General features: G+C 39.8%; 1 protein-coding gene across 1 annotated transcript; it reads right to left on the bottom strand.

Annotated features, from left to right (window-relative positions):
- Positions 1 to 3,967: 3,967 nt before the first annotated feature.
- On the bottom strand, positions 3,968 to 7,440 carry LOC124145115. The gene is made up of 5 exons (XM_048390676.1): positions 7,160 to 7,440; positions 6,657 to 7,054; positions 5,604 to 5,990; positions 5,139 to 5,357; positions 3,968 to 4,815 (listed from the first exon to the last, which is right to left on the bottom strand). Exons 1-5 carry the CDS (start codon positions 7,437 to 7,439, stop codon positions 4,480 to 4,482), a joined length of 1,620 nt encoding a protein of 539 aa, XP_048246633.1. The 5' UTR covers position 7,440; the 3' UTR covers positions 3,968 to 4,479.
- Between the last annotated feature and the right edge of the window lie 14,673 nt (positions 7,441 to 22,113).

Here is a 22,113-nt window from a genome sequence, read left to right as displayed (position 1 = left end):
CAGGGTTTGTGGGGAGGTTCACAGACATCCTCAGGGAGGATACCAAGTATTGAGTGAGTATTTTTGTTTGTGATAAATACAAACTACATGTTTTCATCATGGTATATTTCAATGCAATGTGAAACATCACACTCACAATAGTCCAGCTCTGTGATGGCAGCCTGTAAATAATTGAACATGGACCAGGCAATCTAGTGATTGTTATTATTAGCAAAGATCCATGCCCTAAGAGTATGATGACAACCTAGTCTGACCACCCAATTCATTAGTTGATTAGTGTTTGCAGCGGTAGGAGTGAGTGAGTAAGTATGGTTTTACGCCGCTTTTAGCAATATTCCAGCAATATCACAGCGGGGGACACCAGAAATGGGCTTCACACATTGTACCCATGTCGGGATGCAGCGGTAGGAACTAACACTTTCAGTCCACTAGTCCTAAAATGATAGCATATAGCAAAACCTTTAAAATGTCAAAATGACTCGTGCCAATTTCTAACCCTCGTGTTTGGATGTTGTGTTTGTGTGTGTATGTATGAGTGTATTTAGGTTGGTTTGTTGTTTAACGCCGCACTCAGCAATATTCCAGCTATATGACGGCGGTCTGTAAATAATCGAGTCTGGACCAGACAACCCGGTGATTGATATCATGAGCATCGAGCCACGGAATTGAGATCAATGACATGCATCAACCAAGTCAGCGAGCCTGACCACCCGATCCCGTTAGTCGCCTTTTATGACAAGCATAATGGCCTTTTACGGCAAGCATGGGTTGCTGAAGACCTATTCTACCCCGGAATCTTCACGTGTCGAGTGTATTTAACTAAAATCATGAATCTTATGCTTGTTTCTCCGTGCTTTTACAATGTAACCCAAATTCTCTCGGGAATAATAAAGTATTCTCTTATTTATATCATTTCTGAACAAAGTGTCATATCAAGGTTAGATCTCTGTCAAAACAGTGCCATGGAAAAGCCAAACAAATAGCCTAGAAATAAAAGTGAATACTGCATTGCATTAATCTGCATTTCAAGAAAATTTGGCAATAATTCATGGAATGATATTCACCTCGAACAAGTTATTTCCTATGTAATGTATGTGTTGAATGACCCTGACTTTGTTGTCAAAATATTGTTTTGACATTTGTTAAATATGGGGATAAATGTCATCTCTGAATGTTTGACATGAATTATTATGATTAGGGTAGTTCTAAGTCGGAATCACAACCGGGGTCTTTTCATTTGAATCAAATGTACAACATGTACAGTTTGGACATTTTTCTGTGATGTGAATGCTACTTATGTTTGTGGAATGTCCGGATGAATTAAAGAGACAGTCATCTGTGCAGCATCAATGCAAAGAAAGACCATAGAAGAGCAACAGTGAGTGGTAAATATTTTGAAATTATTCTGTTTGGTTCATATGGTTATTTTGCAAATATGTCTTCAGTTTGTTCCTTATCGCTGTGGGCACGGATGTCCTATTATCTAAGGCACTACAATTTTCTGTGCAGAGTTGCATCTCTTGGGCTTAGCAGAAACCTATAGTCATGGGTTCAAATCCTGGTTCTCCCCGATTATGTTGCTAGGTTTGTCAGCATTATACACATGCTCGTGGGATTCATCAAAGACCTGCATCACTTAGGGCTTTCTTCCCACATCAAGCTAACATGCGGTGATATATCTGGAATACTGTTCAAAGCAGTGTTAAAGCCAACTCATTTATTTAACACTGCATCCAGCAATAGTTTGGCTATATGACAAGGATTGTAAATATATATTTTTCCATGTTGATGAGTTGAAACAATCACTAAATGACATCTCTTAAAAAGATTGCCAGCATTCCAAGCCTAATTAATAGATAAGGTAGTGATTGAGTAGGCCCATTGATCGCATGTAATCATACAACAGTGATGTGGGATATTGTCCATAATAGTTATCATCGGTTTGTCTGGACCGAGTTCATAACATTAGTCACGGGTTTGTCTGTTTGAGATTTGAGATGTGATTATCTTAACTGTTTAGCATATAACAAGACTCACATATGACAACTTAAGTGATTTTGCTGCCTTCTATCTGTAAGTACATGCGGCAACAATTCTTTTTGATTGCTAACATCTTTTTACATAATGCTGCAGAAACTGAAGTCCTGCTTGAGATCCCTGGATGAGTACTCCAGGTTGACAGTCTGGAAGGACGAGACAAGGGAGTCCTAAACAGAGGCTGCACTCCTTCAGATATCAGAGGTGATTTGCAGACAGCGATGAGGAGGGTCCTGTTATTTCAATGGAGGCCGACCGAGAAGTTGTATGCCAAATGGTACTGGGACACACAAAGGCTGGTCTGGCTAATGTGAGAAGACAAACCAATGCCAAGCTGGAGTGGAATTCTTCCAGGACATTCAGGAAATTCTTGGCTTGAGCCATAGTAAACACTTGAAAGGAATGATAAATGGGACTTATTGTCTTTAAATGTGGACCCAAACACCAAATGGAAAGTTCACAATTCTACTAACACAATGCAGCAGAGATAGAGTCTAACTAGTATCCCCTCATCCTGGTTCCTGTTCATCCATGGCAATATAGAAAGAAAAGGAGGATTGAGGGAAAGTAAGTTCTCTGAACTGGTGAACATAATCCGTAGGTACTGTCAAGCGAACAGTTATCACACTCTGTTATGAGTATTGAAGAATAGGATGAAATTGCATACTGCATCAGGAACCATCATGTGAACACTGTTCAATGTGCGATATACTATAGGCATATGAATAAAAAAATTGAAACCATGCATTGCTTGGGCATCTCAAGATAAATAACACATGTTTCCTTTGCTCTGAAAACGTCTGATGACACATTGATCTGTTATGTCAAAGGTCAAAGTCACAACCAGACAAAAAGTTTGTTTGTGGTCTTAACTCTTCCTTTGGACAGGAGGTGAAATTGGAAAAAGGTCGTGTGTGATCTATATATACTACATTTTCCCCTAAATTGCCTTTTCTGCAGAAGTCTTAGTAATTCTTATACATATACTGGTTACATTACTTCCATATTTTGGTCAATGATATGTTGAATTCTACCAAAGGACTGCATATTTGGTTTATGTGCTGGATAGCTCTTTGAAATGTTTTTGAAATATTTATCACTGATATTGAAGGTCAAATTCACACTCAAAAGTGATAACTCTTGAAGGGTTGAAGTGTAAGATCAAGGCAATAGTAAAGGGGTCATTCATAAAGTATTTCTGCAATTATAACTAAAATGCCTATTTCTGGAGATATTTGTGAAGTATTAAGCACATAGTTGTTATATTATTTGAATACACATATATGTGCAGTGGTTACAACTCCAGTGTCAAATTAACTCTCAATCCCTTTTAATAAAAGAATTACAGTAACTGAGGAAGAGCTTACTGTAGTACCATAAAACTGGGGTTAGGTAAATTTCAATGAAGTTAGTATTTTGGATATAACAAGTACATGTACCGTTACAAATAGTTTTATTATCATCTCACTAGGACTAAAGGCCCAAGTGAGCACATTGTCAATGACTTTTTCTTTCTCTCAGTACAAACTGGAAGTCTGGACATGAAATTTAAGGATATCATTATACGTGAACTGATGTTTGTTCATTAAATAGTATTAACATCTGAAAAGGACAATATATGAAATTGAACAATTGTCTTCTCCAAAAATGTTTTAGGAGCATATTTACCATTAAAGTAACCCAGAATATTACAACAGCTACCTGTAATGCACAGGCTAACATTTTTTACCAGAAGCAAGTCATGAAGAAAATTTGCATCCGGATACCTTCCGGAAACCTTCCGGAAACCTTCCAGATGCCTTCAGCAACCTTCAAATTGCTTGGTATTTTCAAGTTAATTTTTTTATGTGTTTCACACTTAAGTGAACAAAATGCACCCCCCAAATTTTGACATTTGTTTTGGAAGGTTTCCGGAAGGTTTCCTGAAGGTTTCTGGGCCGGATCCAAAATGGGTAGGTATCCGGAAGGTTTCCGGAAGACGGAAACCTACACTTTTTTTGCTGTGGTTGTACTTATTTGTTGATCATCTAAGTTGTGGTAACTTGTTTCCAATCCACAAATGGAAACACACCAACATATTTATACTAAACAATGTTTTCCAGTGCTCATCAGGGAAAGTTTCCACAACGTTGGCACTACGTTTTGTCTTGTGATGAACGACGCTCTATGTTGGGGTAGGTCATGGTAGGACCACTGCGTTCTGAGGCAAAACAGACCTTGATCACGTGTAGAGAAAAAAAGCTTGCGCTGTCAGTTTGAGATTTTACGTAGGCAATTTTAAAGATGAACATCAGTGTTAAAATACGATATTTTTGGGGTTGTAAGATACATTAAGGACATGAACGAGTGCATTACTCTAAAGCAAAATGTCTAAAACAAAATGTCAATGAGTCTCGAAATAATAGGTTGTAAGCACCTCTAAACTATCTTCTGCTGTCGTATCTAGCAGCGTCTGAATTCTTCCACAGTTCCACATGCTTTGTATTTTATCTCCTTTTCTTGAAGTTTCTTCAACAACTTCTTGATATTTTCACTATCATCGATTGATGGAATTTTCATGTTGTATAACTTGAACAGTTGGATCAGCTGGGGCCAAAACACCATGACTGTGTCTAGGCTTCCTCCTTTTGTGCGCATATCGATATCAACTCGTGTCATCGTGTTCGGTTCTGAATCGAGCTTGATGTCTGAATCTAGGTCAACATCAAATGCCTGAATAGTTCCTCTTCTGTACAATTTGTTGACATCATTTTGTTTTAGTTCTGATAAAGGCAGTTTCTGAAAACGTACGAGAATTGACTTTAATATATGAATATTTATTTCTATGCATGGTGCTTGTCAAACGACTGTTTGAAGCTAAGAGGCCCCTCAAATGAATAAAACGAGGCAATAGAATATGAATTTACCAACATAATTTGGGTTCGATTCTGATGAGCATAGTTTTGAAATAGCAGTGGAATAAGGTGTATGAATGTCTTTAGATTTGATGATACACATGAACAACGCTCTGATGTGCAAAAGGAAGAGGGAGAGCAATGCAGAAAGCACTCTTTAGTTCTGACGTTGCAGAATTATTTATAATTCTAATAATCACTTATTACCTCAACCAATGTGTCTGGTGTTGTGGTGATAGGTGGTCCGTCTGGTCTCTGGGGTTCCCGCTTTCTACAGCTTGTCATTTTGATAACAATTCCCCTTTCCATGGCTTTCGCAGCGTCTCCCCAGACATCAACATCGACGGATCCTTTGTCATCTCTCAGCTTAATTTGACAATAATTCAATATTTTCTTATTAAACGGTCGGATCAGAAGAAAGGATTTCTGTATATGAAATGAAAAAGAAACAAATATAAGACATGGCAAAAACGCATGTGAGTTGGTAAGATCGTGACTCCTCATACGTTCAAATTACTTCCCCTGTTTTTACGTAAATAAACCACAAATTTTTACACATTTTTCTTATGTCTGCTGTGACACTGAAACATATATCTTCTTAGGCAAAGCTCTCTTTGTTCATTGGTTACAACACTGAGTTTTACAATGTCGCATATTACTTGATGAACAAACCTTTACAACTTTCCCTTCCAAACACATCAATTTCCGGTCAGGTAATGCATTTGCTCTCTTTGTTGAAATAGGTTGTCCTGTTCCTAAAGCTTCTGTAATAGTGTGCTCTGAGATCTTTAATACCGAAGCCACTTTTGCTGATGAACGATTATTTGCCTCCAAAATACGTCCATTCCATCTTACATTTCGCAACACAATACAAGCCTGATCACTAAAATGTTGGAAAAGACTGTCATCGTAGATCCAAAGGTTCACCGCAGACGTTTCATCAGCAACAACAGCTTTCATCTTAGTGGAGGTCTTCCTTTCCGGTTCCCCAATCACCATTACATGCACGTCTACACGTCTTTCCGTTGAGTCCAAAATAAAACTTTGTATTGGCACCAGCTGGAAGGTAAGAAAATGATATGTTGTAATTTACCCAATACACCGTTAGTCTTCCTTATTGTAGTCATTCATATTTTATCCCATCTCCGCAGACTGGACGGCATGTAGTCACTATAGTGTAAGTAGTGTATAGTTAGTGTGGTATCTTGTTAAACTTTAGTATAATATCTCAGCAGGGTAGGACTATAACACCTGCATAAGTTAGAACTAGTACAAATTACTACAAACGCGCACGTACGCTATATTAGTGCAATAAACTTGATTGTGACGGTAACCCCAACTTAATCTCACCTCACATTTATGTATGGGTAGCGAGGGAGTGGATATAGGAGGCGGCCTGTAAAGAATCAAATCTTTAAAGGGCAGTCCAGTGGTGGTCTAAATATTCAGTTCACCACACTGTGGGGTTGGGATGACACACAGTCTGTCAAATCACACACTTTCATATTAATGACTGTGGTGTTGAATAACATTCACTCACTCATACAGCTGACATGATTGATAGATAATGAATGAACACTAATGCATAACTAGCAGCATGTCTACATTCTGTTGATTGGATATACAGCAGGAAACAAAATGTCTTTACAAAGTTGACTGGTAAAAACGGGCTGACGTTAATACAGTTTAAAACAATGACACGTCTATTTTCAAACGAAAACCAGCCTTTCTACTGCAACAAGCTTCCTCTTCCTCCTCAGTCTCGCTGGTGCAGTCACCATCAGAACCTTCATCCCTTGCTTCATCTTCATCCCTTGATTCATCTTCATCCCTTGCTTCATCTTCACCAATTGATTCATATTCATCCCTTGCTTCATTTTCCTCCCTTGATTCATCTTCATCCATTGATTCATCTTCACCAATTGATTCATATTCATCCCTTGCTTCATCTTCATCCCTTGACTCATCTTCATCCCTTACTTCATTTTCCTCCCTTGATTCTTTTTCATCCATTGATTCATCTTCATCCCCTGCTTCATCTTCATCCCCTGCTTCATCTTCATCCCCTGCTTCATTTTCTTTCGAAGTTTCCATATCTGTATGATCAAGCAACCGCTGTTTTTCTGAAATGAAAAATGTGACAGATCGGGCATGCACAGCAGATTGCCAAGTAGTCCTGTATTGTTTCATAACTTTATGGCAAAAAAAATATTTCCATGCTTATTTACCTTTTTGAAGCCGTTTTTCTAAACGCTCCTTTACATGTTCTGGAACTGCTGACATGAAAATGTGAAAATCTTTTAACGGTTTTCTTTCCATGTAAGATATCAACTTCCCATTTTGATGACGACGAGTGTCTTGCTTTTCAATTATTTCCTGTTCTTCCTTGCTGATGGCATATTCTTGATAAAGTTTATCTAAGAGATCTGAGTTTGACATATCCAATTCCTCTTTAAGAAAGCAAACATCTTCCCGGAGAACTGTCTTATGGATATCTTCCAAGGCCATTTCTGAAAAATAATGTACATTGGTATTGTCATACGCCAAGTCTATTTTTGTCTAAGTTGGAAGAACATGAATACATGACACCTTTCATGGATTATGACTTCTATTATTTGTAACGAATTTGTCCGGGTTACTTCTTCCCCCTTCATGCGAACACTGAGTAAACGTGTAAAGTTTATATATTGTTACGTGTCAAATCCCAAACTAAAACAAAATGTTAACCTAGAAAGCTTGTGTCTGTGTATACTGCGCAGTGCACATGACCTGGTTCTATTTATAGACAAACTGCCTTGATCTGGTCATCGGGTTTTCCCAACTCAAAACGTATAAATGAATTAAATGTTTAAAATGTCAAATTCTAATGATTATGATTACCACAGGATAGGTTGAACTTTTATGTTTCTAGGTTTGTCAGCACCATACCCGTGCTCATGGCTTTCACCAAATGGTAAACGTCTGATACCTGAATTACTTCGGGCTTTACTCCCACATTAAGCTGACACTCCGTGATATAACTGGAATACTGTTAAAAGCGGCGTTAATCCCGACTCACTCACTCACTCATAGGTTGAACTTGTTGTCTCCAGTATTTTCAAGGAACATATAAAAACCCACGCTAGTCATGGTGTTATCAATATTTTTGGCTGCATTTTGGAAGCCCCGAGAAAAAACGCAACATAAAAAACGAATCGCCAAAACGCACCATTTCAATGAATATGTGGGTATCAAGCACCCCATTTCTCGGGAAATCGAAAATGCACGAACTGTCACGAACTGTAGTGGGTATAAAACTGTGGCCGATTTTGGACCTACCACTCCTTGGTCAACAATGAACGCCTAACTCATAACCACAATTTACCGTCTCCTGCATCGATACAATGCTTCACAGAACAAAGATGACCTTCCTCGGAGCGGTCGTCCTAGGGTCACCACACGTCGATTACCCATCAACACCAGCGACATCCGTCCCTAACTGCAAAAGAAAGTGCTCGACAGACCATAGGAACACATAATCGACACATTAGCCAGGGAAATTGTGATCCGACGTCCTCGTTCCAACAACCTCAGATGTCGCCGACCAGCACGTCGTCCTGTTCTCCAACCACAGCATCAACAAGCATGACTTCATCGGGCACAGGGTCATCACAATTGGCGTCATCATGAGTGGAGGCGTGTCATCTTCTCTGATGAAAGTCGCTTTTGTGTCTCCCATGTAGACGGAAGAGTCAGAATTTGGCAGCGTCGAGGTGATCGTTTCGCTGACAGAAACGTTGTGGAAAGGGATCCATGGCGTGGACCTAGCGTCATGATATGGGTAGGGATTGGACTTAATGCAAGACGTGGACCAATGTGCTTTCTGAATGTTGGTCAAGGTCGGGGACACGGCGTTACTGCTCAGTGCTATATCGACCAAGTGATCAGACCCCACGTTGTTCCATTTTTCGCACAACATCAACAACACATTTTCCAGCAGGACAACGCTCGTCCCCATGTTGCCAGAGCTACCATGCCTTTTCTGCAGCGACGCAACATCCGTGTTCTATCGTGGCCAGCCCTCAGCCCTGATCTGAACCCCATCGAACACTTCTGGGATGAGGTTCATATCAGAATTGCTGATGAATCCTATTCTCTATAGTTTGTGAGGATAACCGTGCAATGTAATATTCAACAGATGATGATCCCGTGTTTAAAGATGGCTAATCAGAGTTCACGTTGCTGATAGCCGGAGTAATTTCCTTATACACTAGTTGTTTCACTGAGTGAAGTACAGTTCTGTTCTGTGTGGCTTGCAAAATGTGAAAAATTTTGAGAGGTTAGATATATGCACACAACAGTCACAAGTAATAATGTACACTGATCAGACAACCCATGTCAAATACGTTTACACTGCCTAACCTCCAACACCCTCGTCAGCTTAACTTAGCGATACAAGAACACCTTCTTAATTATTGAACTTCCGTTTTGTTAGGGTAACAGTGGTCTGTATATATCTGTTCAAGCAATCTCCTCACAAAACGGGAGTTCCATAAGGTGTTGTTGTGTGGCCAAGTCAAGGTGAAGGACAGCACTGGCTCCGCCTACATAGACGTCTGGGCCGACATAGCAGAGCATATGCAGCTAGGCAGGGTTGTATTCAGGCTGATTCCTGCAAGAAGCGACATTGTCTGAGCCCTGATGACCCATCGGTCACCTCAGTGGTGAAGTCTTCTGTACAGGTAACCTTTTTGGATTTCGTGTTAAATTGGTCAAAGTGGGTTTTATATGCTTATCTGATAGGCAGCCATTGTTCGCAAACCTTTCTGTGGGCATTGGCCACGCCACCACCACTTTAAACATATTGACTGTCAGGAGGAAAAAAAGAATACTTTCAAGATATAAACTGTTTCAACATTGCAAATAAATTTCAAACAAGTGAATTCCTTAAAACAGGGAGCCTCGTGATCACGTGCTTGAAATCATTACGATAGTGGTGGATGTGATGAGGTGGGTGAACTCGACTGCACGGCTGCCAATAACGTCCCAGACGTGTTCAATGGGTTAAAGGTCAGGACTGAGTCCTGGCCATCACATCACATGGACGGTTTGATGTTGGAGGAATTGGGTAACAACCCTGGCACGATGGGCACGTGCATTATCATCTTAAAAGATAAAACGTTACCCAACACGTTTTGCAACACGGACAATATGTAGCGCAGTACGGTCAGTTACAACTGTATTGTGATAAGGCGAAGTACCATAATGAACCCACCCCCAAAACGATCCTGATGTACAATGTTAACGTTCCTTCCTTCGCTCATGGAAGCCAAGAGTGTACTCCTACACCAACTGCCTGTACAACTGGTCCCTTAACTGAATCGGCGTCGATCATCAACGTAATGTGTGTATTGCTGATGACAAATTGAGAAAGATGCCGCGTTATAGCAACACTATTCAGACAGGCATATACCACACCCCACTCTGGATATAACTATGTAATCAGCTTTCACTGATAAAGAACCGAAATCAATCATCCGATCTAATGACATTATGTTAGGTACTGGAAAATATATACAAAGAAACAGTAATGTTAAACTAGAGTATTTGCTGTGTGTTTGATTATAATTTGTTAATTAGTCATTGATCTTGTGTTATTATCTATTGAGCTGACAATTTGGACATGAGAGTTAAACCCTGTGTGTGTCCTTCAAATTTGAAATTACCACAGTAGATGAAAATCGAAAATGCACCGAGTATAAAAAATCTCCCGAATGTCGTTTGATATCAAATATATCAACACGAGTCAATAAGCGTTTAAATCTCCGATGCTTGCCACGAATACAAACACGAGGGTGGAATTCTATTTATTATCCCAAATTGGCTTCTACATGATATGTTGCTACAGTGAAATGCATCACATTGCTTTGCAGAAAAGTGTGGCGTCATGTCCTTACGTGACGTCACAATCAAATGGCATGACTCTCTCTCTCTCTCTCTCTCTCTCTCTCTCTCTCTCTCTCTCTCTCTCTCTCTCTCTCTCAAAACAATTCTAAAGGCTCGTGAAAGTAATAGCTGGATTGATCAGATCAGATACAAAAGTTAAATCAGGATAGATGAGGTCAGCCGTCACCTGCTTTGAAGTTTCTGGTGGAAACGTTAAGCTCATTCAGAAACTTCCTGATTGGGAGCTACCTACTGTGCATGTCATGCAGACACCAGTCTAGCTGATAGTACACTCGTATACATTAAGCACTACATAAAAACAATTCCTTAGTCACGAAGATATAAATCTTCTCCATATACACTGTCGGTTCAAATCGATCAATGAATAGAATTGTTCCCAGGCGGTCCTGATACAGTTCTAACCACAACAACATTGTCGGTACGTATTTTGACATAATGACATGTATATTGTAGGTAACAAAGTGTCAAGTTGCCCTTACAACAGTATATGTGACCATACATTTTGGGCAGAAAACTCTATAAAAGTCAGTTACAAAGTTGCATTTCAAGTTTTAGGGCCCACAGAGATTGAAATGTGGCGCTTTTCTGTAGCCAACAGTGACGTTTAACGTTACCATGACCATAACTGTAATGTTAGTTGAGTGCAATTAATTTGTCATCAAACTCTCATCAATTACTTTTCAGTATTTGTCACTACCAACACATACATACGAACATAACAACACACATACACACACATGCATTAACATAACACACATACACACATGCAAAAAGCACGAACATAACACACACATCAACACATACGCACAAATATAACACATATACACACATACATGAACTTAACACACATAGATACAAGCACGAGCATAACACATACACGCATGCCCACACATGGCAAGACACACACATACACTGTACGCACGCAGATAAGAACACAGACATCCACACACGTACGTAAATAACAAACATGCACACACACCCGCGCACGAACACACATGTTGATAAACGCCTTTACCAAACCACCATCATAAGATATTGATTCATCTTATTCTCCCAAAGCAAAGTGCTACCCATTCAATCAGTTATCAGTGTGACCGAAACATCGTACTTTTCACTGAATTAATATGTTGAACATTTCAATACAGCAAACTACGGTTATAACGAACACGCTTATAACGAACTAACGGATATAACGAACTAACTTTTTAGTCCCGACTATATGTTGTAGTTATGCTGTATATATGCTTATAACGAATTACGGTTATAACGAACTAAAATTAGTAGTCCCTTTGAGTTCGTTATAACCGTAGTTTACTGTAGTTGAAACAATCTCAGAATACATAAGTTCCTCCTACCTTCTGCCTGCGTATACTGCGTCATGTTTTTGACCTTGACCTATTCATAGACAAACTGGTTTGATCTGGTCGTCGGGGTTTCACTCAAAACGGGTCAATGAATTTAAATGTTTAAATTTATAAATTCACAAATGAATGACATATGTTTTCTAATGTCTCACGTTTCATTACATATACCACAGTCGCAGGGGGAATTCGTTGTCTCTGATGGGTTTTGTGTTATGAAATATAAAAAAACCAACAGCAGTCACCCTGATAATATAATAGATTATTACTTGCCCGTGAAGAGATCACCCGATTAATAAACATACAGCTGTATTATACATTGTGTAATACCAAAACGCGTGCTCATGTACTCTCGGAACACGTTTCAAGAACAAAATTAATATTGAAAGCTCTCAACATTCCTTTGCTTATTCAACGACACTGCTTGTGGAGTTGATAGATCACGGAGAGGAGCTTATGCACCCTCGATGACCCCAGCAACCTTGTTGCTAGGCTCACGTCACATGGCATTGTTTCGCCGATGGATCTTGCAACAAAATTCCACAAATTAGGTCATCGGGTATTGTGACGTTATTGTAAACTTTGAGGTGCAAGGCCCGCTCCACAAGGCGATCGTATTGTAGCGCAACGACAGTCGTTTATAGTCTAAGTTAAAGTATGTGAGTTGCCCTACGATAATTTTGTGAATTCTAAAGGTGGACCGTTGTATGGTATTAAATTAAACGTTTCAACTTTTGACGTGTTTGAAGTATTATTCTGTTAAACGCAATTGGACTATGCCGTGGATTGTGTAAATGGCAAGAAAGAAATAAAATACTAAACTCGCTCCCGTGTAAAACCAATTTTATGAAACTCGTGAATAGTTGTGGTATCTGACTCGCTTTCGCTCGTCAGATACCAGAACTATTCACTCGTTTCATAAAACTGGTATTACACGGGAGCTCGTTTAGTATTCTATATTTATATCATAATTTGGTCATGCAATTCTCACTGTAATACGTTGATACTGATTCTGTTCTGAGGTTATGAAACATGTCTTGCATACACAGACAACAAGCTGAGTGAACAAATCAACTAAACCTGTGGGTCAACTGTTACCTCATATCACAGGTGATACTGCACCGATATCAGCACACATTCTCTGCCTACTATTACAAAAATAGTCGGTATGCCAGCATGTTGTTTATAACTATTAATAACGAACAATCAAAGAATAACTGGCTCCCGTCATATTGTAGAAATAATTCATACTGCAACAATTGCATTTCACATGAATCCAAACTCGCAAGCAGGCTTGGTTGACCTGCATTCCGGTGTAGCTGTGCACACGAGTATTAAAGTTAGCGGAGGCTGCTAAAGCAGTTGTGTGCATGATATCAACATGGATTTCAGCAATTAAGCCCTGAGAATCTTACATCAGTGAATACTTGTGATAGCATCTCAAATAACCATCAAGCTAGATTCTCTCACGTTCTCCCGACTACAGGTGTCTCGGCGGGCAGGTTTTGATACTATAAAAGGGTTGTTTCGTGAGCGTGTTTTAGGAATGGAAACCTAATTTGTTTTCCTCAAAAACAGGACTCGGGTTGGATGAAGTATATATAGTGAGTGTACACCTGTCGGCAAGGACTGGAATATTTTAGCTAGCGCTTTCACGATCTGTGAGTGCTATATAAACATATACGGTATCAAATAATTTCTTACTTTATCATAAATAATGTGGTTAACTCAGGCTTTACATTCCGACGAGGTTCAGAAATTATTACTACAGTGACTCACAGTTTCTCTAAACCTTCTGTTATTTTAAGCATTAGATTATGTCATGTGTTTCCATATCGTAAATATCATTGGGATAAATTATATGTAATAAACCCTTTGAAAGGAATAACAAATTTAAAAAAAATAAATTTATATGGATTAAGCTTACCAAAAGCTCTCATAATACAGTTTTATTGCTTATATATCATGTTTACGATACGAAGACACAGTATGCTTATGATCGTTTTCTCCCAGTCTGTGGACTCTCTTGAACAACATTACATGCTAAACAGGTGCCCTAACCAAATGTAAGGATGATGATGCACAGACGAGCACAAGCTCTGAACTTAACTACAAAGGATGTAGAGTGCGCCCGCAACAGTTGAATGTATTAAGTACAATACTTCCTATGTTTACAGGATGCATTTGAACCAAATACACAACCAGGCAGCAAAGTGTCTAGGTATTTTCTGTTGTCATCAAGTATCTACCAACTGCAAGGGCAAACTCAAACAGCCATCTAAGCGGACTGCACGGGATGATGCGTCTTTCGTGGCCACTGATGCAGAGTTCAAGAGGGGAAGAGAGTAACTCAGGAAGACCTCCAACTGCCACATTAATGAAAATGTTCATGAAATACTACATCTTGTTCTGAATGATCGTCGACTCACCACACGTTACATAGTCAATGCAGTAAGCGTGCCTCATAAGAGAATTGACAACATTCTGAGGAATGAAGTGGTCCTGACAAAGGTTTCAGTAAGCTTGATTCCAGGGCTTCTCGGGCACGCTCCACGTTCATCAATTAACGTCGTTTTCACCAGACCCACCTGATGTTTTTGAGCGACTTGTAACCATGGTTGGATCAAGAGTTCACCACTATCAACCCGAAACAAAACAATCAAAGCAGTGGAAACATCGAACATCGCCGATGAATACAGCAAAGCTTGTTCTATCAGCTGGCAAGGTGATGGGTTCAGTTTTGTGGGATTCTAAAGGACTAAATCCCGATGGGTCAGACTATTAATGACCAACATGCACGAACATAATACATACACACATGCACGCACGAACATAACACACACACACACATAAGCGAAAGCATAACACACATGCACACACGCACAAACATTACACACACCCATGCACACAAGCAAGAGCATTACACACACATGCACACACGCAGGAACATAACAAACATGCACACACACGCACGAAAATAGCAGACATGCACACACGCGTGATGACACGCGCGAACACATGCATGCACACACACGCACGAACATTACAAGCACACATGCACACACGCACGAACATTACACACACACATGCAAACACGCACGAACATAACAAACATGCGCACACACGCACGAACATAGCAGACATGCACACACGCGCGATAACACACGCGAACACATGCATGCACACACACGCACGAACAAAATAACACACACGTTGAAAAAATTTATCAGTGTGCCACAACATACATACTATCTGTCAATTAATATTTTAAACAATTAAATGGATGCATGAAGCTAATAATTAATTTAGAAGTCAATCCTACCTTAAATTATTAATGTAGGACAGACTACAAGTTGATGCATGAAGCTAATAATTAATTTAGAAGTCCATCCTACCTTAAATTATTAATGTAGGACGGACTACAAGTGGATGCATGAAGCTTATAATTAATTTAGGAGTCCATCCTAACTTAATTCATTGTTTAAAACATTATTTGACAGATAGTATGTATGTTCTGGCACTGATAACTGATTGAATAAGTAGCAATTTAAAGTCTATAGTACTTTAGTATTAAGGCACTTAGAAGTTGGAAGGACATGAATACAATACACCTGGATAATGACTTCTTCTGTTATTTGTAACGAAGTTTCGGGGTTACTTCATCATTAGGTGAATACTGAGAAAGCGTGTAAAGTTTATATATTGTTTCTGTCAATTCCCAAACTGAAACAAAACGTTAATCTAGAAAGCTTGTGTCTGTGTATACTGCGCAGTACACATGACCTGTCTCTATTTTTAGACAAACTGCCTTGATCTGGTCATCGGGTTTCCCCACTTAAAACGGGAAAATGAATTAAATGTTTAAAATATCAAATTCAAATGATTATGATTATCACAGGATAGGTTGAATTTGTTGTTTCCAGTAGTTTCAAGATACATATAAATACCCATGCTAGTCACCTTAATAACAGAAAATCTTGTACATTGTTCATGCCACATTCACAGTAACACGTTGATATTCATTCGGCTATGAGGTGAATGATCAGGGTTTTTTTCTCAAACATGTCATACATGAATACACAGGTGACAAGTAGAACGGGCAGATCAACCCTATCTGTGCATAACTTTAGCCTGTCAAGAGCCACTTCGTATCACTGCGCCGACATCAGCGCACATTATCTTATATAACACATATATAATCAGTATGCCAGCATGTAGTTTATGACTCTTAATAAAGTACAACCAAAGAACAACAGGTTCATTCATATGGCAAATATAATTTAGTTTTAGGTCGCTCTGACACATACAATAACCACGTACCTCAATATCAACGTCAGTCCGGCTGCAACTCAGGTAATCTCAAATCGTTGGTGTGTGCACACCCTGATCACGTGTTTAAAGATAGTTCACATTGCTGATAGCCGGGTTAATTTCCTTGTACACTGGTTGTTTCACTCAACATGTTTAGCTGTCGTTTGTGCCTCGTGTGCCGAGGTCCCGTGTCTGAAGACTTAGTGAAGTACAGGTCTGTCCTGTGTGGCATGTAAAATGTGTAAAATGTTGCGAGGATAGATATATGCACAGAATAGTCACAAGTAATAATGTACACTGATCAGACAACTCATGTCAAATATGTTTACACCAGCTAACGTCCACCATTTCCGTTTGGGGAATAAAAAACCCAACACATTTAACTATGTTTTCAGGATTCGGGTTGGATGGAGTCGAAAATGTGAGTGAACGTGGGTCGGGAAGGACTGGAATATTTTAGACCGATATATGAGTGCTATTTAAACTAATATGCTAGCAAATAATTCCTTACTTTATTACAAATAATGTGGTTAACACAGGCTTTATATTCCAAAGGTTACTAAAGTGAATATCATTTTCTCTAAATCGTCAGTTATTTTGAGCATGACATTATGTCATGAAGACATCATTACTCTCATGTGTGTCCATATCGTTAATATCATATATAAGGAAAAACGATATGTTTTAAGCTCGCAAAAGGCTCATGATTATGTCATGATTACAATACGAAGACACACTTTAATTGTTATCTCCCAGCCTATGGACTCTCTTAATTAACATATTAACATAACTTGCTTAACAGTTGCCCTAACCAATTGTAAGGATGCGCAAACAAGTACAAAATCTGCGCCTACAATTTGCATGTAATAAGTACAATACTTCCCATGCTTGCAGAATGCATTGGAACCAACTACACAACCAGGTAGCTATAGGTAGCACTAAATGACCAGGTATTTTCTGTTGATGGTATTGGGTAATATTAGCTACGGGAAAGATCATCAAGAATCTCCAACTGAAAGGGGAAACTCCAACAGCCTCTATGCGGACTACACGGGATGATGCTCCTTCTGTGGCCACTGTTGCGGTGTGAGCAACAGAGTTCAAGGGGGGAAGAGAGTAACTCAAGAAGACCTCCGACTGGCCCCACTAAGGAAATTAGATACAATACATGATATGATTATTATGATCGCCGACTCACCACACGCCAAATAGCCAGTAGCGTAGGCATCCCTCATGAGAGAGAAGAGAACATTCTGAGGAATGAAATGGTTGATGACGAAGTTTTCAGCACGCTTGATTCCAATGCTTCTTCTGACTCTGACTGATCAGAAATGCTTGCAGGTTCATCATGACTCGCGAGAATTACGTCCCTTTAAAGTGGTTCCAGCTGATTCAGTTCTAACCAAGGACAGGTCTTGGTATCACTACACTCAGGAGGAAAATACAAATTTGTCATAGTCGTGAAAACATCTCATACAAAGAATGCGAAGTTCTGTAAGCTGGTAATGTAATGCCTTCATATTTTGAAATTCAAAATGGAAGACCACCTCCCGAAATGTGAAACCGTTAATGGCCAATATTATGCTAAACCGCCTGAGAACACCAAGGCTAAACGTAATGGCAGAATCCCTCCTAGTGTGTTGTCCCACCAGGATAATCCATCTGTGCACAAGTCTGTGGTAACCATTGCTGCAATGCGTGACTGTCATTGAACATCCTCCGATTGACCTGATTTGTTATGTAAAAACCACTGAACTGAGTGACACAAGATGTTCATGAAAAGGGTTTGTATGTCTTGCCCTACCAGTAACACCCGCCATTCACACAATATCCATGGAAATGTAAGTAGTTATTGCCTGACGCGGCACATCTGTGGTCCTGTCATGCAACGGCGGCCTGTCAGGTGACACAATAGTACATTTTACTGACTTTGTTTTTGTGTATTTAAGAAATAAACAGTGAGCGGAAGTTGTTTATCGAACAAGATAAAACACTGCAATGAGAATAAACAAATCGGGGCTGCGCTCCTCATTGTTCATTCTCCCTGCAGTGTTTTATTGTAAGATAAACCACGATCACAAGTCGATTATTTCTTATATGAGTTATTAACATCATGTACGGCCTCTTTAAGCGTGTTGATGGAATATACTAGCCTTTAAACCATTTACCCACATTTTCATAATAATGACTCCCTGAATAGAATCCGACCTAGGAAGTTGGTATTCCCCGCATATTCTCACTATCCTCACGTCGATTATCTGTACTTTTTCTCCTAATACCGATTGTCATATCTCTCCCACTTTTGGATGCAATCTTTCTGCCAATGCGTTTATCTGCGAAGCCCACCTACATTTTTGGGGAACAACTTACTAAACATTTCCCTCTAAAAATTATGTCATCCAAAATATGACGTCATCAAGTTGCGAGGGCATATTCGAATCTCCAGAAATAATTCAATAAAGAACAATGTTTTATCGTGAAATTTACCCCACTTCGTTCTTTCTTGGTTGCGTGCTGAACCTTAATGTGTCACAGGCAGAATAGTGTTGCTGAAATGCTCCATCTTTCACAATCTGTCATCAGCAATAATCGACGATCGACGCCGCTCTGGACGCCCAAAGGCAACAACCTTAGCCCAGGACTAATCAGTCAGAGCGATGGCATTAAAGATTCGGCTCGAAATTGCCGCTCAGTTAAGGGTATAGTTGCATAGGCAGTTGGTGCAGTTGTACATGCAAAAACGGTGCAAATGTATCTGCACATATGACATGTGTGTGCACGACGTCCACGTGCCATCACTTAACTACCCGTCACTGAATCAGAGGCGTGGGCAATGTGGTGTTGGCAATGTAAGCACTGGGATAATCAACGTTGGGCTAATGTCATGTCTCCTGGGGTACCGAGGTTCACGGTTGGCTTCCATGACCGACGTAATCGAGTGTTAGGACGTCCTGGGGAGTGTTGTGTGGATGTTAAAGTCGTACATTACGATTGTTTTGGTTGTGGGGCCATAATGGCATTTGGCTGTATCACTGACCGAACGGCGCTACAAATTGTCCTTGGTGCCATGGGCAAAACGTTTCATCTTTCAAGACGATAATGCACGTGCTCATCGTGCCTGGATTGTTACCACATTCCTCCAGCATCAAACCAGCTATGTCATGCCTTGGCCAGCACTCAGTCCTGATCTGACAATTAAATGCTACTAAGATAATATGTCATATCTGTCAAATCAGAGTAATTGATTAGATCAGAAGTTTGTGATGTACTTTCCATTTTGTATTTTGGGGCACGAGTGGCCCAGTCGTCTAAGGCGCCGAGATTCGCTGTGCAGAGTTGCGTCCCTTGGGCACGCCAGAAACCTATGATTGTGGGTTCGAATCCCGTTTCGCCCCGATTATGTTTCTTGGATTGTCAGCACCATACCCGTGCTCGTGGGTTTCACCGAAGTGGTAAACGTCTGATACCTGCATCACTTCGGATTTTCCTCCCACATTAAGGTGACACGCCGTGATATTACTGGAATACTGTTAAAAGCGGCGTTACAACCAACTCACTTACTCACTCCGTTTGGGGAATAAAAAACCCAACACATTTAACTATGTTTTCAGGATTCGGGTTGGATGGAGTCGAAAATGTGAGTGAACACGGGTCGGGAAGGACTGGAATATTTTAGACCGATATATGAGTGCTATTTTAACAAATATGCTAGCAAAAAATTCCTTACTTTATTACAAATAATGAGGTTAACACAAGCTTTATATTCCAAAGGTTACTATGTACATGACTCGGTTCTATTAATACATAGCTTGATCTGTCCAGGGTCACAACATGTGTACTTGTTGAGTTCTCCTGCCTGACAACTCTTGATAACAGCATTAGGTGACACACGTGACCCGTGGTAAACAGTCTAAGATAATGCACTCAAAGATATCTGTGCAGACTGACACTCTACCAACATTCCAACAACATGCGAAGCGTACCTGTGTAAGGTACAATGGATATGTTACTAAGAATGAGGTGTCTGAAGCAACGAGCTGACTGGCAGAATATGTGGGTTGACATATCTCTGACGTAATCGTACATATTTCATAAACTGCAGGTTATGGTTTGAGCGTTCAGTGAGTAAGTGTTATTGTAGGCTGCCGTCGTAAATTTTCAAGCATGTGTTAGGCAAACGAGAGGATGATATGAAAACCTATATGCGCCGGCGGGATACGTGTCAGCCGACCACACACTGTTACCCCACACTACTCATTTTTGTCCAGCTCCTACCATACATTTTAAGGGGATGAGGGTTTAAGATTCGGAGATTTGTTTGATGCATGACGTCATATCTTATTTGCGTGTATCAACACATGATGTCAATCACCTGGGTGTCTGGCCAAGACTTTATTATACACAAACTGCTGCCATACAGCTGAAATATTGTTGAAATATAGTCAATACAGTAACCTGCCTCATGAAAGACTTGACAACATTCTTAGCAATAAAGTGGGAATGACAAAGGTTTCAGTAAGCTGGATTCCAAGGCCTTTCAGACACGTTCCAGGTTCATCAATTTACGTCATATTTTAGCAGACCCATCTGATTTTATGGAGCGATTTGTAACCATGGCTGGATTAAGGGTTCACCACTATCAGCTAAACAATCAAATCACTGGAAACATCGGACATCTCCTCTGATGAATATAGCAAAGTTCGTCCTATCAGCTGACAAGGTGATGGTTTCGGTTTTGAGGGATCCGTCTACAACGGACTCTTCTTGGTTAAAATGACATTTGAATGTAAAATAACTCCTATTTAATTTCATTTACGCCAAGAAAGAAATATTTTAGTTAGCCGTTTTGATCAAGCTGTTTTAAAGTTCTATGTGTTGATTTTCAAAAATATGATTACTCCCGGTTGTGTTTTGCGAGCTCGAGCGATGAGCGTTAGTGACCCGCGATGGTCAAATGTGTCAATTTATTTGTTTAATATATTATCATGTCATAAGTGCAAGTTTTGGAAATATGTCAACTTTATTGATAATTCATTTTGCATTTTTCAAAGAGCATGTTGTTCGATTTTCGATCATCTTTTAGTGCTCAAAATATATGCTGAAAGTATTTCTAATGTTTTCAAGTATTGTTATATCGCCTAAATGGTATAACTTTTCTTTGCTGCGTAAATGTCAGTCCAAGAAAATGTTTATTTACCGAAAATATTTATTTTGGAGCGAATGGTAGTGATCGTAGATTTCCGAAGGTCTTCGGAAAGGTTCGAGTTGGTCGTCTCATGGCTGACCGCCAGAGACCCCAGTGTTGTCAGCCATCGTTGTAAGTAAATCAGGTCGAGTATCCAGCTCAATGCAGTATTGACTCGTATACTGACTTGACAGCCCTTGTACGAGAGTATAAAACAAGGTTTGTGAAACCGAGACATCGTTTTCACAACGGTGGCGCTGTGAACAAACCGAATTTTCTCTGGAAAAGTTTTTTTCCGCACTCGTCGACTGCTCGATATTGCTGCCACGCCGACGCCATCTTGCTTGTCTTGGCTACAGGACGAGAGGGATTTTTGCTA

Source organism: Haliotis rufescens, unplaced genomic scaffold, assembly GCF_023055435.1.
Source record: "Haliotis rufescens isolate VD_foot unplaced genomic scaffold, xgHalRufe1.0.p SCAF_9, whole genome shotgun sequence".
Lineage (NCBI taxonomy): Eukaryota > Metazoa > Mollusca > Gastropoda > Lepetellida > Haliotidae > Haliotis > Haliotis rufescens.
The sequence above is the reverse complement of the archived record's forward strand: the minus strand, read 5'-3'. Positions and strand labels throughout refer to the sequence as shown.

What these genes read in the sequence shown, in the direction of transcription:
- LOC124145115 (XM_048390676.1), bottom strand. Translation starts at nt 7,439, where the DNA reads ATGGCCTTGGAAGATATCCATAAGACAGTTCTCCGGGAAGATGTTTGC. An exon ending in AGAAAAACGGCTTCAAAAAG is followed by an intron (nt 7,055 to 7,159) that starts GTAAATAAGCAT and finishes TTTTCATTTCAG; the next exon opens with AAAAACAGCGGTTGCTTGAT. An exon ending in CACCAGACACATTGGTTGAG is followed by an intron (nt 4,816 to 5,138) that starts GTAATAAGTGAT and finishes GTACGTTTTCAG; the next exon opens with AAACTGCCTTTATCAGAACT.